Source organism: Trachemys scripta, chromosome 6, assembly GCF_013100865.1.
Source record: "Trachemys scripta elegans isolate TJP31775 chromosome 6, CAS_Tse_1.0, whole genome shotgun sequence".
Classification (NCBI taxonomy): domain Eukaryota; kingdom Metazoa; phylum Chordata; order Testudines; family Emydidae; genus Trachemys; species Trachemys scripta.
The window spans coordinates 107,727,752-107,740,539 of record NC_048303.1 but is presented as its reverse complement, the minus strand read 5'-3'; the positions used below and the strand labels follow the sequence as shown (position 1 = coordinate 107,740,539).

Sequence of the window (12,788 nt, the reverse complement as noted above, 5' to 3'; positions counted from 1 at the left end):
AGCTCTGCCTAGCCTGCTTGATGGCCCATTAAGGACCATCAGCTATACAACTGACCTATTGAGAGAAGGCAAATACGCCTTGCAACTCAGCAAAGTATGCAGGGACTGGCCCATGTGACTCCAGACTCCATTTTGCTGTAATTTTCCACAGTAAGGACAAAAAGGTGTTCTTATACCTGAAAAAGACTATAAAAGGCTGATGCCTCTCCTCCATCTCATCTTCAATCCTGCTTCATACTTCTGGAGGAACTTTGCTACAAGCTGAAGCTCTGAACAAAGGTCTGATGACCCATCCCAGCTGGGGATGTATTCCAGAGATTTGATTTTGAACCTGCAATTTATTTCATCACTGCTACAAGCCTGAACCAAGAACTTTGCCATTATTGTATGTAATTGATTTCATTTAACCAATTCTAGCTCTCATCTATATCTTTTTCCTTTTATGACTAAACCTTTAGATTTTAGATTCTAAAGGATTGGCAACAGCATGATTTGTGGATAAGATCTGATTTGTATATTGACCTGGGTCTGGAGCTTGATCCTTTGGGATCAGGAGAACCTTTTTTCTTTTACAGGGATATTGGTTTTCATAACCATTTGTCCCCATAACAAGTGGCACTGATGGTGATACAGGAAACTGGCATGTCTAAGGGAATTGCTTGTATGACTTGTGGTTAGCCAGTGGGGTGAGACCAAAGTCCTCTTTGTCTGGCTGGTTTGGTTTGCCTTAGAGATGGAAAAACCCCAGCCTAGGGCTGTAACTGCCCTGCTTTAAGCGATTTGTCCTGAATTGGCGCTCTCCGTTGGGTCCCACCAGAACCGCATCGTTACAGGAGCTGAGATATTTCTTAGGGGTTTAAGAGAAACACGTGAGGGTATTCAGCATCATGCTAAGAGAGTCTCATAGATGGTGAAAATTCAACTTTTAACATATTCTAAAGTAACTCCCCTTCTACGGGTGAGAGTTTATGGACAAACACTCCTTCCTTGTTTGATAAAGGACTAATCAAACTCTCACTAATGTTAAGAAGAGTCTTTCCATTCCCTTCAATGGGCACTAGATCAAAGCCTAGTTGTCACAAACACCCAGGACAGGACTGTAAAATTTAGGACAGTTCCAGCCAAATTTAGACTGCTGATGGCTTAGGCAGGGTCTAATGTGAAACTTTCTCCAGGAGTCCTGTACGATTGCCTGAATGGTTTTAAAGTGGTTCTGCTCTGAAAAATGAATCTTAAAAATGGCATAAGGGGTTTCCCTGTTTATTATCATTCAATTTCTTAATCCAATATGCTCAGTTTACAGACTCAACCTGGGATCTTAAGAGTCCACCTGCATTGTTTGCAAAAGAAGGAATAGGTGTGATAACGGCAAAGCTAATGAGTGTAAAAAAGCAGTGAAAGTGTTTCTCTCATCCACGTCAGCAGATATAACTGAATACAGAGATGAAGCAGATCTACTGTGTAGGTAATATGACATTTTTACAGTCACTTTTCATAGTAGAGCCAAACATGTACTTTTCTGGTAGGCTTTGGGTCCCCCACCATCCTCCCCCAAACAGACATCCCCAAGTTATACAAACAGCTTAAAGGAGGATTTGAAAGACCCCAAAAGCAAATTGCCTGTCTGGTCAGCATATTTCCGTTTTGAATGGAAATGGAAAAGACCCTGGGTAAATGAAAAAAGAAGGGCTGACCTTCTGGGATTTAGCTGTCTAAATAAATATGGTGATTAGCACATCAAGAAATATGTATTTTATATAGCTCTTGTTCAGCCAGTGGAATCTTTGGTCAGAAGAGGGAGTCCTAGGAATTGTGGTGAACCAGCTTGTGTTTGCTAAAAAATTTTGAGGGAAGATGATGGTAAAAGAAGCCAAATGCATTGGAATGAGATCCACACAATGCTAGGGAGAAAGGCAGAAAAGCACCTTGAATTTGGGAGAGGGGACTTCTTTTCTGATCTGAAGGTCAAATTCAAGAAACAGATTAAAGAGGAGTCCAAAGTGAGCAGAACGAAAAGGCTTCCCCTAATGCAATCATACCTGGCACCTTGTTATCAGAAGGGAATCTCGTGGAGGCTGACATGTCTGCCCAGAGCTGGAGCACTCAAGAGACCTCTTCTCCAGGAGCTTGAAGGGGTCCAGGCAACAGGAAGCACAGAAGGCATCACCTGATGAATTGATCATCCCTGATCCACAGCTGGAGCTCCTTCTTTTTCTGTTTACTAGAGCAGTTGCCACAACCTTGCTTGAAGAGCTTTACTGTACCCATGCCCGTTATTTTCAGAAGAAGAGGAAAAAACTGATCTAATGGAAGTGACACAGGAACTCACTGAGTATTCTTGATTGTGACTGGATGGCTATATGGCGATACATGGGAAGGAGAAGCAGTCCACTGGATCTGGATCGGTGGAGCCCAGCCCAAGCAGAAACAAAAATCCATATGAGTTATATTCTATCCATGTTCCTTGTGCAGAACTTCATTTGATGGCAGCAGATGTTATCTCAGCAAAGACTGTGGATACTAGATGGTTATATATTCGCATGTCCAAATAACTAAACATGCAGAAGCCTATATCAAAATTACATTAGTAAAAGTTACATTTATGTGTTGTTGGGTTCCCCCCCATCCAGCATACTGATAAATATTCATATACATACAAAAAATATGAATCTGCTATAGGAAACAGGAAGAAAATAGTTCATCATAAACACATGAAAGAAAAGATTTGACAGAAACACCATTTTGAAAGTAATGAAAATGATTTCTTCTACAACATCAAAGATAGAAAGCAAAAGGTCAAAAATCACTTCATAATGAGTAAGACTATGATTTAGTCACACGTATTTTTAGTAAAAGTCACAGACAGGTCACAGGTGCTAAATTAGTCACTAAATCTTAGGTGCTGGGGAGGAGGGGGCTGCTGGGGGTGGGGGTGGGGGCGATGCTCCAGCCATCGCTGCCGCTCCTGGGGGGGTGAGCGGCCCAGGAACCTGCTGGGCTGCTGATCCTGGGACGGGGCAGCCAGTGGCCCTGCCACTGCTGCTCCCCTGGGCGGGTGGTGGCCCGGGACCCCGCCACTGCTGCTCCCCTGGGTGGGAGGTGGCCCGGGACCCCGCCACTGCTCCTCTGGGTGGGGGGGGGTGGCCTAGGGCCCCGCCATCGCCTCTGCACCTCCAGGCAGGGGGCAGCCTGGAGCCCTGCCGCTGCCACTGCTGCTCCGGGCGAGGGTGGCGGTGCTCCTCCTGGACCACTGCTCTGCGGCAGCACCCGGGACCAGTTGCCTGGGGCTGCCAGAGTAGCGGCCGGTGCGGCTGGTCCCAGGGCCGCCCCAGCTGCTCGGGCGGCCCTGGGGTCAGCCACACCAGCTGCTGCAGCTGCGGAAGTCATGGAGGTCCTGGAAAGTCACAGAATCAGTGACTTCTATGTCCTCCGTGAAAGACTCTCAGCCTTAATAATGAGAGTTTCTTTGAAATATGAAATCTGTAAATAGGAAACCTGTTCCTAATTATTGAAATCATATATGTAATCCAAATCACAGCTCAAAGCTTTGTGGCTTAAATAATTCTTTTTGGCAAAGTTCCACACTGCAAAATTTTTCTGTATTAATGCATGCACACTGGAAAGAGGTGCATGTATAAATTCTTCTCCCACGATGCAATAGTCTTAAAATACTGTCAAAACAAAGCAGTACAGCAACTTGATTTATTACATGCAGATTCTTCTGCATTGTTGCTTAACAGTACACTGGTCCAAAATTACTAAAATACTTAAAAAACTATACATTATGTAAACAAAACATAAATAAGACAGCATAGTTCTTTGTACATATAGTTTAGTACAGATTGTTAAGGATCAGGAATATGTACAATTTTACACCATGGACTGGATTTTTACAATGCATAAATATATTTTTTACAGAAACAAATCAAACAAAAATAAGATTTGACAAAAATAAAAAAAGACACATACTGTTATAAACATGCCGCCTAATGGTTCAAATCGTAAAATGAAACATGTCAATGTAAATGTGCAAAATGCTAGATTCCTTTAAACTAAAATCAAATTTTACACTTTTAACATTTTATATTAACAAGTTGGTCATTTTGACCATTTTATTAAATAACCCTTTGAAAGCTTAGCTTAGAGGGAAATCAAACAGATCCTCTCACATCTCCCACAAGGAAACTGAAAACAGCTGCAATCTAATACAAAGTAGTTTAAAGAAATCAACTATTTAAAGTATGTTTCAAACAGTGTAAAAAATGTTCAACAGTTATAATGATTTCCAAAGTCCAAAGAATGCCCCAAACATGTGAAATTGGCTCGCTCACTCCAAATTCAGGAGGCGGCTTTGTCAGATTTACCTAGGCCAGATGACTGAAAAGCAGGGAAGACACTAGTAGCATTTATGCTTTTGGACACTGCAACTGGTGACAGGGATGAAGACAGAGAAGAAACCACCTTTGATGCTGGAGTATTTATAGCATTCAAAATGGCTCCTTCTGGGCTGACCAACAGTTTCTTGATAGATGTATCCAAGTGAAATACTGAAGTGCTATTTGGTAACTGAGAGTTACCAGCATTTATGGCAGGAACCAAAGAAGTTTTAGCTAAAACATTAACTGGAGGTTTTATCACTGAAGACACAGACAGTGTTGTTGTAGAGGGTGGAGCGCATGATTTAGCAGCAGTGTTTACTATCTGTGGTGTTGCATGTACGATAGGCAGAGTGTTTGCTGTCCCAAGAGAGTTCACAATTTTTGTAGAGCTTTTCAGAGGATGTTTTGATGTCTGCCAACTTAATGAATTACTTGGTGCTAGTGTGATGTTCTGGGGAATATGATTAACAAATGGTACACCTCGAGCCCCTTGGCCATTGTTAAGAAGTAGAGGAAGCCCATGTTTTGGATTAGCAGAGATGAGAAGAACATGGCTGCCTGCTCCAAGGCCTTGCGGTGGAACAATAAATCGAGTGCCATTAATCATGATGTGAGTTCCAGGTGCCAAAGGTGTACAGGTGTTAATAACTATTTTCTGTTGAATACAAGTTTCATTCAACTGACCCATTGCCTGGCTAGTTACAGTCGGTGAAGCAGCAGCAGTCTGAATAACAGAGGCACCTGGAGCACAAGAGTAAGCATGAGCTGTTTTTGCTAAACTAGGAGGTATCTGCTGGCATGGGAGAGAAGCAAAGTTGGAAAAACTAATTATTTTACCTGTATTTGGTGAAGCAGATGGCAATACATTTTGAGGTTTGTGAAAGTTTGCATTAGTTGGCACTGCAGCTGAAATTCCTGGTGACTGAATTTTTACCAGTGTGGGGGGCTGACCTTTTGGAAGGGGCAGACACTGTGCAGCAGCTGGAACTGCTGTCAAGCGAGGAACAGTCTGAATGACTTTAGTGGAGGCTGCCACAGGTCCAGGCAAGGTAACTGGAAACTGTAAAGCAGATGATACACTTTGAGAAGATACTCTTGGTTGGGTAGTTGAAATAAGAACAGATGACGCAAGATGTCCTGTTTTCACAGTTGATATGGCCATAGTATTTCCAATATTTGATGTACATAGTCGATTAGTTAAAACTGGCCTTATTCTTGAAGAAGTGTCATTTCCACTAACCAAAACAGAGGGTCGCGTGCCAATAGAAGTCCCACTTGGTGTCACTGAAACAGAATCTAAACATGCATTTGCTGTTGTTACTGTAAAAACTTTTGCTGCTTTTGTTGCAATACCTATAGATTCATTAACAGATGTAATACTTTGACTCACAAAACCTGAACATCCTGGAACTAAACTACCACTTGTTGACAAAGGCAAAATAAAACCCTTGCTGTTTATGTCATCTGTTCCTTTGGGGGCTGCAGATTTCAATATGTTAATTGGTGGAACATGCTGTGCACTGCCTGTGGTATTTACAATGGCTTGACCTATGTTTAGTCCAATTTTAACATCTTTTACTTGAGACACAGTAGGTGATGAACTTACTTTTACTGGTGCCCCCATTGTAGATGGAATTAGAAGTAACTGAGGTTGTTCCGGGGTGTTAACATATGTTTTGCCTATGGAGGAAGGCAGGGCCTGTTTTAATGATTCTGCAACTAGACTGGTGTTTGACGGGCTACTGGGAATTGGAGTATTAATGAAAACTAATTTTTGGGCAGTAACACCAGTGGATGTTGGAGCAGGTATTATATTTACTCCTGTAGCTCCACAAGGAGAAAGAATAGGTGGATTTGTGACCAACATAAGTTTTTGAATCGGAGTACCACGGATCACATCTCCATTTGTTGCTGTAGCAGTCTCAGGTTGTGTAACAGGATATTTTTTGGTTTTAATATCAACTTGTTGCTGTGTTGAAGGAGTCTGGGTAATGCCTGTGCTCCTTTGTTCAATATTTCCTGAAGAAATGCTAACTACATTAACAGTACTGTTTGGAGTTGCTGGCACCAAAGTGCTAGTTGATGAAATAGAGGACAAGAAAGTAGGAGATACTTCTTGAGTTTTCTCTATTACTTGATCCAAAGTGCCACTAGTGGGAAGCTGCCCTAATGGAAATTTGAGATTTTTCCCTATTATCTGGTTTAAGCCTGCAGGAATGGCTGGAATGGTAACAGAAGATGTTGTTGAGGGGGCAAACCCAGAAACAAAAGACTGACCAAACAGTGGGAGACTAGATGCAGCTGTCACCACAGATGAAAAAGTAGAGGTTGACAACGTAGTGGATTTTGGAACCAAAAATGCCTGAAGCTGAGGTGCATAAGTGAAAACTGAATTTGGAGATAAAGTATTAGGTGAAATCTGGTCTGGGTTTGTCTGTACTTTAACAATTCCAGTGTTCCCCCCTCGTGTTGTGACAAGAATGGACTGCGATTCTCTTATACAAACTGTTTTAAGCTCCTGTTTAGCTTCACAGGAGTCACTAGTCTGCTGTGGTGCTACACTGTGAATGGAACAAGTAGTATTTGCAGATCCACTTAGTGTTGTTGCTGATGCCAAAGGCTGACCTAATGTGGAAACAGTGGATGAAGGTAAAGGTACAGAGAATGTGGCAGGTGAAACTGAAGTCTTCGTTTTGCCAGCTTCACTTTGGCTCATTTTAACTGCTGATGCTTGTAAGTTACTTGTTGCAGTTACAGAGGACAAAGTTTGTGGTCTGTTCACTGGACTAGTCACTTGTGACAAATGTGTAACACTCTTGTTAAAAACTGTACAAGACAGTTGAGTGGTAGCATTTACAGCTGGATTTACAAGAACAGGTGCTAAAGAATCATTAACATGTGCTGCCTGTGGAAAAGATGTACAGTGCAGCTTTGCCACGGCTTTTCCTTCTTTGTGTTGTATGAGAAAATTTTGGGGTAAAATAAGAACTTGCTGCATGACTTTTTCTCCTGTTTTAGGGTCAATCACAGGCTGCATTTGAATCTTCACTGAGCTGTTATGGACATCTATTGGTACACAACGGCCACTTGGCATTTTGTATACCATTTGTAAAGGACTATTTGAATTGGTCTCGCAGGGCAATGCTGGCTTTAGTGGGGATGACTCTACAGGTGACATAACTGCCTTTTCAGAAGCAAATATGTCCATACCCATAGGGGTTGTCAGCTGATTTGTTAAGGTCACTTTGTTCCCAATATTCTTAGCAAGCAAAGCCTGGATGGGTTTGGTCTCTTTCAGAAAGCTTGATACTGACGTTGCAGAATCTGTCAAGGCAAATGATTCTAGAGGTGATAGCTCGCTTTGTTTCAGTTCACTCAAACAACTGTTAGTGTGCATCTCACTTTCTGCAATCTGGACTGTAGCCTCATTTGTGCTTAATTTAGCTTTCTTCCTTGGTGAAAGGTCTTTTGTGCTATCATCCAGGTAACTATTTTGCTTGGACTGACGTTTAATAGATTTGAGCAGTGTCTTCTGTATTTCTTTAGAAGTCAATTCTTTCTTCAGTAGCCTGCTCCTTCCTGCAGGAAAATCCATTTCTAGCAGTTTCATTTCATCTGCAGAAAGAATTAAAACAAGTAATTGTAAATATATCACAAGTTGAATGTTTGCAACTGACACAGCTATATGATAGTTTATTAGTGTTTAGCTAAAAGCAATGCAGTAGTTTATAAGCATGCTGTCATGTCAAGAATAGTTTCTGATGGGATGACAGTACTTATCATCACATTACCTACATGCTTAAACAATTTAAAAAAACCCATAACAACTTAGGCTCCAGCCAATTTACATTTAAAATCCAATTGAGCAAGCACAGAATTTCATTTAAAAAATCATTAAGTCCCAAATTTGTATTTATGAATGCATCAAACTACAACCTTTGCATTCTAAGTGACAGCACAGTTTCCAGGATTTGATGTTACAATACTTTAGTTTAAAGAAAATTCAGGAATTAAAAAAAGAAATCCAGAAGTTTTTATACAAAACCAATAGATAGTTATGGCTTCACTGCCTTTCACCCCAATTCATCCTAACTATTAAAAGAGCACAGAGAAAATACTAGGGATTGATCAGGAGTAGGAGGGTACACTGAGGTCAACAGGAATTTGCAGTATCGAACTATCCATAGACAGTCCTGTAGCAGATGCTGTCAGTTCTAAGCTCTAATTCACGTTGGGTACCATTTCAGCACCCACCACAGGCCAGAATCCAGAGGGAACAAAGGTAGCACAAAGACACCTTTGCCCATCCTTTCTCTCAGCTATGCTTCCAAGGAGGTCAGCACAGAATCTAGACCAATATAATTCATTATAGTAAAAATAACATGTAATACACAGCTATAACAAACAAAAAACCACAACACCAAACACAGGAAAACTGTAGGCCTTGTAGCACATCCACATGGTCACTAAATCCCAGCTAAGTGCTTACCAAACTCTGAGTGAGCTTTTTGCAGGATCTCCAGATGCTCTGCAGCTTCTGAAGATTTACTGGTTACTGCACTGAAAGATTCTTTTCCATTATCAACTTCACCTTCTTCATTACTCCATAGTTCTCTGGTAAATTTATCATGGTCTGGCTGTCTTTTGAAATCATCATAGTCCTTCTTCAGTCGAGACCTTGAACAGAATGTCAGACATAATGACTAACTTCTGCAACCTATTTTAAATATTTTATTAAGAAAATACTTAACTGTTCATACTTGTACCTATACTTACTGCCCAAAAACAATGTTCATTAACATAGTTAAGATTCCCTAGCACAGGCTTGTGCCCTTCCCAACTGACCACAGTGACTAAACTTAACCCTCTGAAAACCAGGAAATACGGAGCTAAGGTAACGTCTCCCCTCTTGCCACAACCAAAATTCTGTCCCCCTGGAGCTGGCAATAGTTACTGGGACCAAATCAAATCTGACCTATTGCTAACAGTATCTGCCACTTTTTGTGTTGTATCCAACACTATTCTATGCCGTCATTCCTCTTCATACACTCTCAGAGACCCTCACTGTTTTTGGTGCAGCTGTATTGGTTCAGGAATCAGTTGCAGCAAGTTCCCCGAGCTCACCTTGACATCTGAGTTGAGGTACAGCTCCAGCTAGAGAAATCAGGGATCTCTGCTTTTGGTCAGTGTTATATACTAGATCCAATTAGATGATCATAATGTTTCCTCTTGACTCTAAAAATCTAAGCATGCCTGAAAGAATTTTTAAAATGTCTCGTCTCAGGGTTGCTACATCAGTTGCTATTTACCTCCAGTGCCCGATATTCCACTAGGTATGTAAAGAAGATGGGACCATAAGAGTGCTTCACCCCATTTTAATACAATTTTACATATTCTCAGCGCTCACCAGAATTTCACATCTGTCCTAGCATTCACACACTACCAGGCACTCTTTGTCCTCTGTTCTGCACTTCTGCTCTGAGAAGTTCTACAGTTTGTTGGAATATATCGAAGAGAACCAGAAGGATAAGATATTGGTAACTGAAGATGATGACTGAGAGGGAATCCTTAGTACAAGGTGTTAACAACTAGCAAGTCTGGAGATTTGTCTAGAACAGGTAAAGTGGTCAAGTGTAATATACAGAGCTAGAAAGACCTATTAACAACATTTTAAATACAGCTCCCTTGATGTGGAGCTTGGTGCTGATCTGCAGTGGAGGTCAAATCTGACACCAGCTGAGGTCAGTCCAATCAGGTAATCTCAGTTTCGTGCAAATCAGTGCCAAAGTTTGAGCCACAAGTGGGTGCAAAAAATTTGTAAGAACAGGAAAATTTTATTCAGTTAAAGGTGTTGTATCTCAGGACCCATGGGACCGAAGGAATCCAAATTTCCATAATTAACTCTACTCTGGGCATTGGCTTGGCATACTAATTCTAAAAACAATCTGAGTATGCATGGGGATTTTAGGGCATTTTGAAAAATCAGTTGTTAAGTCAAAAAGCTCTGCTCAATCATATCTATGGAGTTGTTAGCACTCCTGCATAACATAAAAACATATAGCTCTTTAAACTAAAATACTGTCTATACCTCACACATAGCCTTGAAGGATTGTTGTCACCAGGATTTTAGCATCAATTATTACTTTTAAAAACGTAACTTTTGAGTTTTGTTCATCTCTCTGACATTGTTCCAAAGGGTCTCTCATTTACCTGTTTCTCTGAAAAGCCTTCATTAGTTTTGGTTCCCATGGTAACAATTCATTTAGCAGTCGTACCAATGTACAATGCAATTCCTTTACTGCTTGTTTCCGATGGTACCATCTTCCCTGCAAACATAAAAACATTTCTTTATTATTGCATTATAGCTGCATCTAATAAATATATTAGTTTGACACCAATGTCAGTGTACTTCCGTGCAACAATATAAAAAAGAAAATACAAAACTAAATATATATTACATTTGACTTTATCAATGCAGTCCAGTCTCAGCTTTAGTAAGGCAAACGCTAATCTTATTCAGAATACTTTTATTGAAAACAAACCCAGAAACAAAATCCTCATAAAGGTCTCTTACTGAAATGTTTACCTTTTCAGGGTGCTGAAAACTGGGACTAAGGTCCAATCCTGCAAACGTTTAGACATGTGCTTAACTTTACTTCTATGAGTAACTTTAAACATGTGAGGTAGTCCTATTGAGCTCAAAGGGACTACTCAAATGTGTAAAGTTTCATGTGTAAATGTTTACATGATTAGGGCCTAAAATTGTATTACAGCAAACTAAACACTATTTTTAATTAAAGGTACATATTTTATGAATTATCAGATTTATATAGACACTTTACAAAAAGAAAAGATATCTTATAATTTTTCAGATTATAAACTTCCCAGAAAATTACTTTTAGCGCTAAAGTGTTTTACAATTGTATTTTATCCAACGGTGAGTTTCTTGGGAAAGTTCTATACCAGGGCTATATCTGAGTTATCAGAAAATAGAAGGAGGAATACTTTCCTTTTGTGACAGATTTTTTCTAGGGCTGTCAAGCAATTAAAAATATTAATCATTATTAATTGTGCAATTAAAAACATTAATCAGGATTAATCTCACTGTTAAACAATAGCATACCATTTATTTAAATATTTTTGGATGTCTTCTACATTTTCAAATATACTGATTTCAATTACAATACGGAATACAAGATGTACAGTGCTCACTTTATTTTTAATTTTGATTACAAGTATTTGCACTGTAAAAAAACAAAAGAAATCGTATTTTTCAATTCACCTAATACAAGTACTATAGTGCAATCTCTTTATCATGAAAGTTGAACTTACAAATGTAGAATCATGTACAAAAAAAACTGCATTCAAAAATAAAACAATGTAAAATTTTAGAGCCTGCAAGTCCACTCAGCCCTACTTCTTGTTCAGCCAATCGCTCAAACAAATTTGTTTACATTTTCAAGAGATAATACTGCCCGCTTCTTGTTTACAATGTCACCTGAAAGTGAGAACAGGCGTTCGCATAGCACTGTTGTAGACGTCGCCGCAAAATATTTAAGGGCCAGATGCGCCAAAGATTGGTATGACCCTTCATGCTTCAACCACCATTCCAGGGGACATTCGGCCATGCTGATGATGGGTTCAGCTCGATAACAATCCAAAGCAGTGCGGACTGACGCATGTTCATTTTCATTATCTGAGTCAGATGCCACCAGCAGAAGGTTGATTTTGGTTCAGGTTCTAGAGTTTCAGCATCGAAGTTTTGCACTTTTAAGACTTCTGAAAGCATGCACCACACCTCGTCCCTCTCAGACTTTGGAAGGCACTTCAGATTCTCAAACCTTGCATCGAGTGCTGTAGCTATCTTTAGAAATCTCACATTGGTACCTTATTTGCATTTTGTCAAATCTGCAGTGAAAGTGTTCTTAAAACGAACAACATGTACTGGATCATCATCCGAGACTGCTGTAACATGAAATATATGGCAGAATGCAGGTAAAACAGAGCAGGGAACATACAGTTCTCTCCCAAGGAGTTCAGTCACAAATTTAATTAACACATAATTTTTTTAACGAGCGTCATCCTGGAAGCATGTCCCCTGGAATGGTGGCCGAAGCATGAAGGGGCATATGAATGTGTAGCATATTTGGCACGTAAATACCTTGCAATGCCAGCTACAAAAGTGCCATGCAAATACCTGTTCTCACTTTCTGGTGACATTGTAAATAAGAAGAGGGCCACATTATCTCCCATAAATGTAAACAAACTTTTTTGTCTTAGTAATTGGCTAAACAAGTAGTAGGACTGAGTGGATTTGTAGGCTCTGAACAAAAAAAAAAAATCTACATTTGTAAGTTGCACTTTCACGACAAAGCGATTGCACTACAGTACTTGTATAAGGTGAACTGA

At 40.1% G+C, this 12,788-nt stretch overlaps 1 protein-coding gene across 2 annotated transcripts in view; it reads right to left on the bottom strand.

Moving 5' to 3' along the window:
• Positions 1 to 3,815: 3,815 nt before the first annotated feature.
• The window catches only part of KIAA2026 (KIAA2026 ortholog), a 77,918-nt gene continuing 68,945 nt past the window's right edge, over positions 3,816 to 12,788 (bottom strand). For both annotated transcript variants that reach the window (XM_034773108.1, XM_034773109.1), the window contains 3 exons: positions 10,590 to 10,705; positions 8,869 to 9,056; positions 3,816 to 7,994 (listed from right to left, as the gene is read on the bottom strand). In XM_034773108.1, coding sequence (XP_034628999.1) covers positions 4,339 to 7,994; positions 8,869 to 9,056; positions 10,590 to 10,705 — 3,960 coding nt within the window. In that variant the 3' untranslated portion in view covers positions 3,816 to 4,338. The remainder of the gene's footprint in view (positions 7,995 to 8,868; positions 9,057 to 10,589; positions 10,706 to 12,788) is intronic.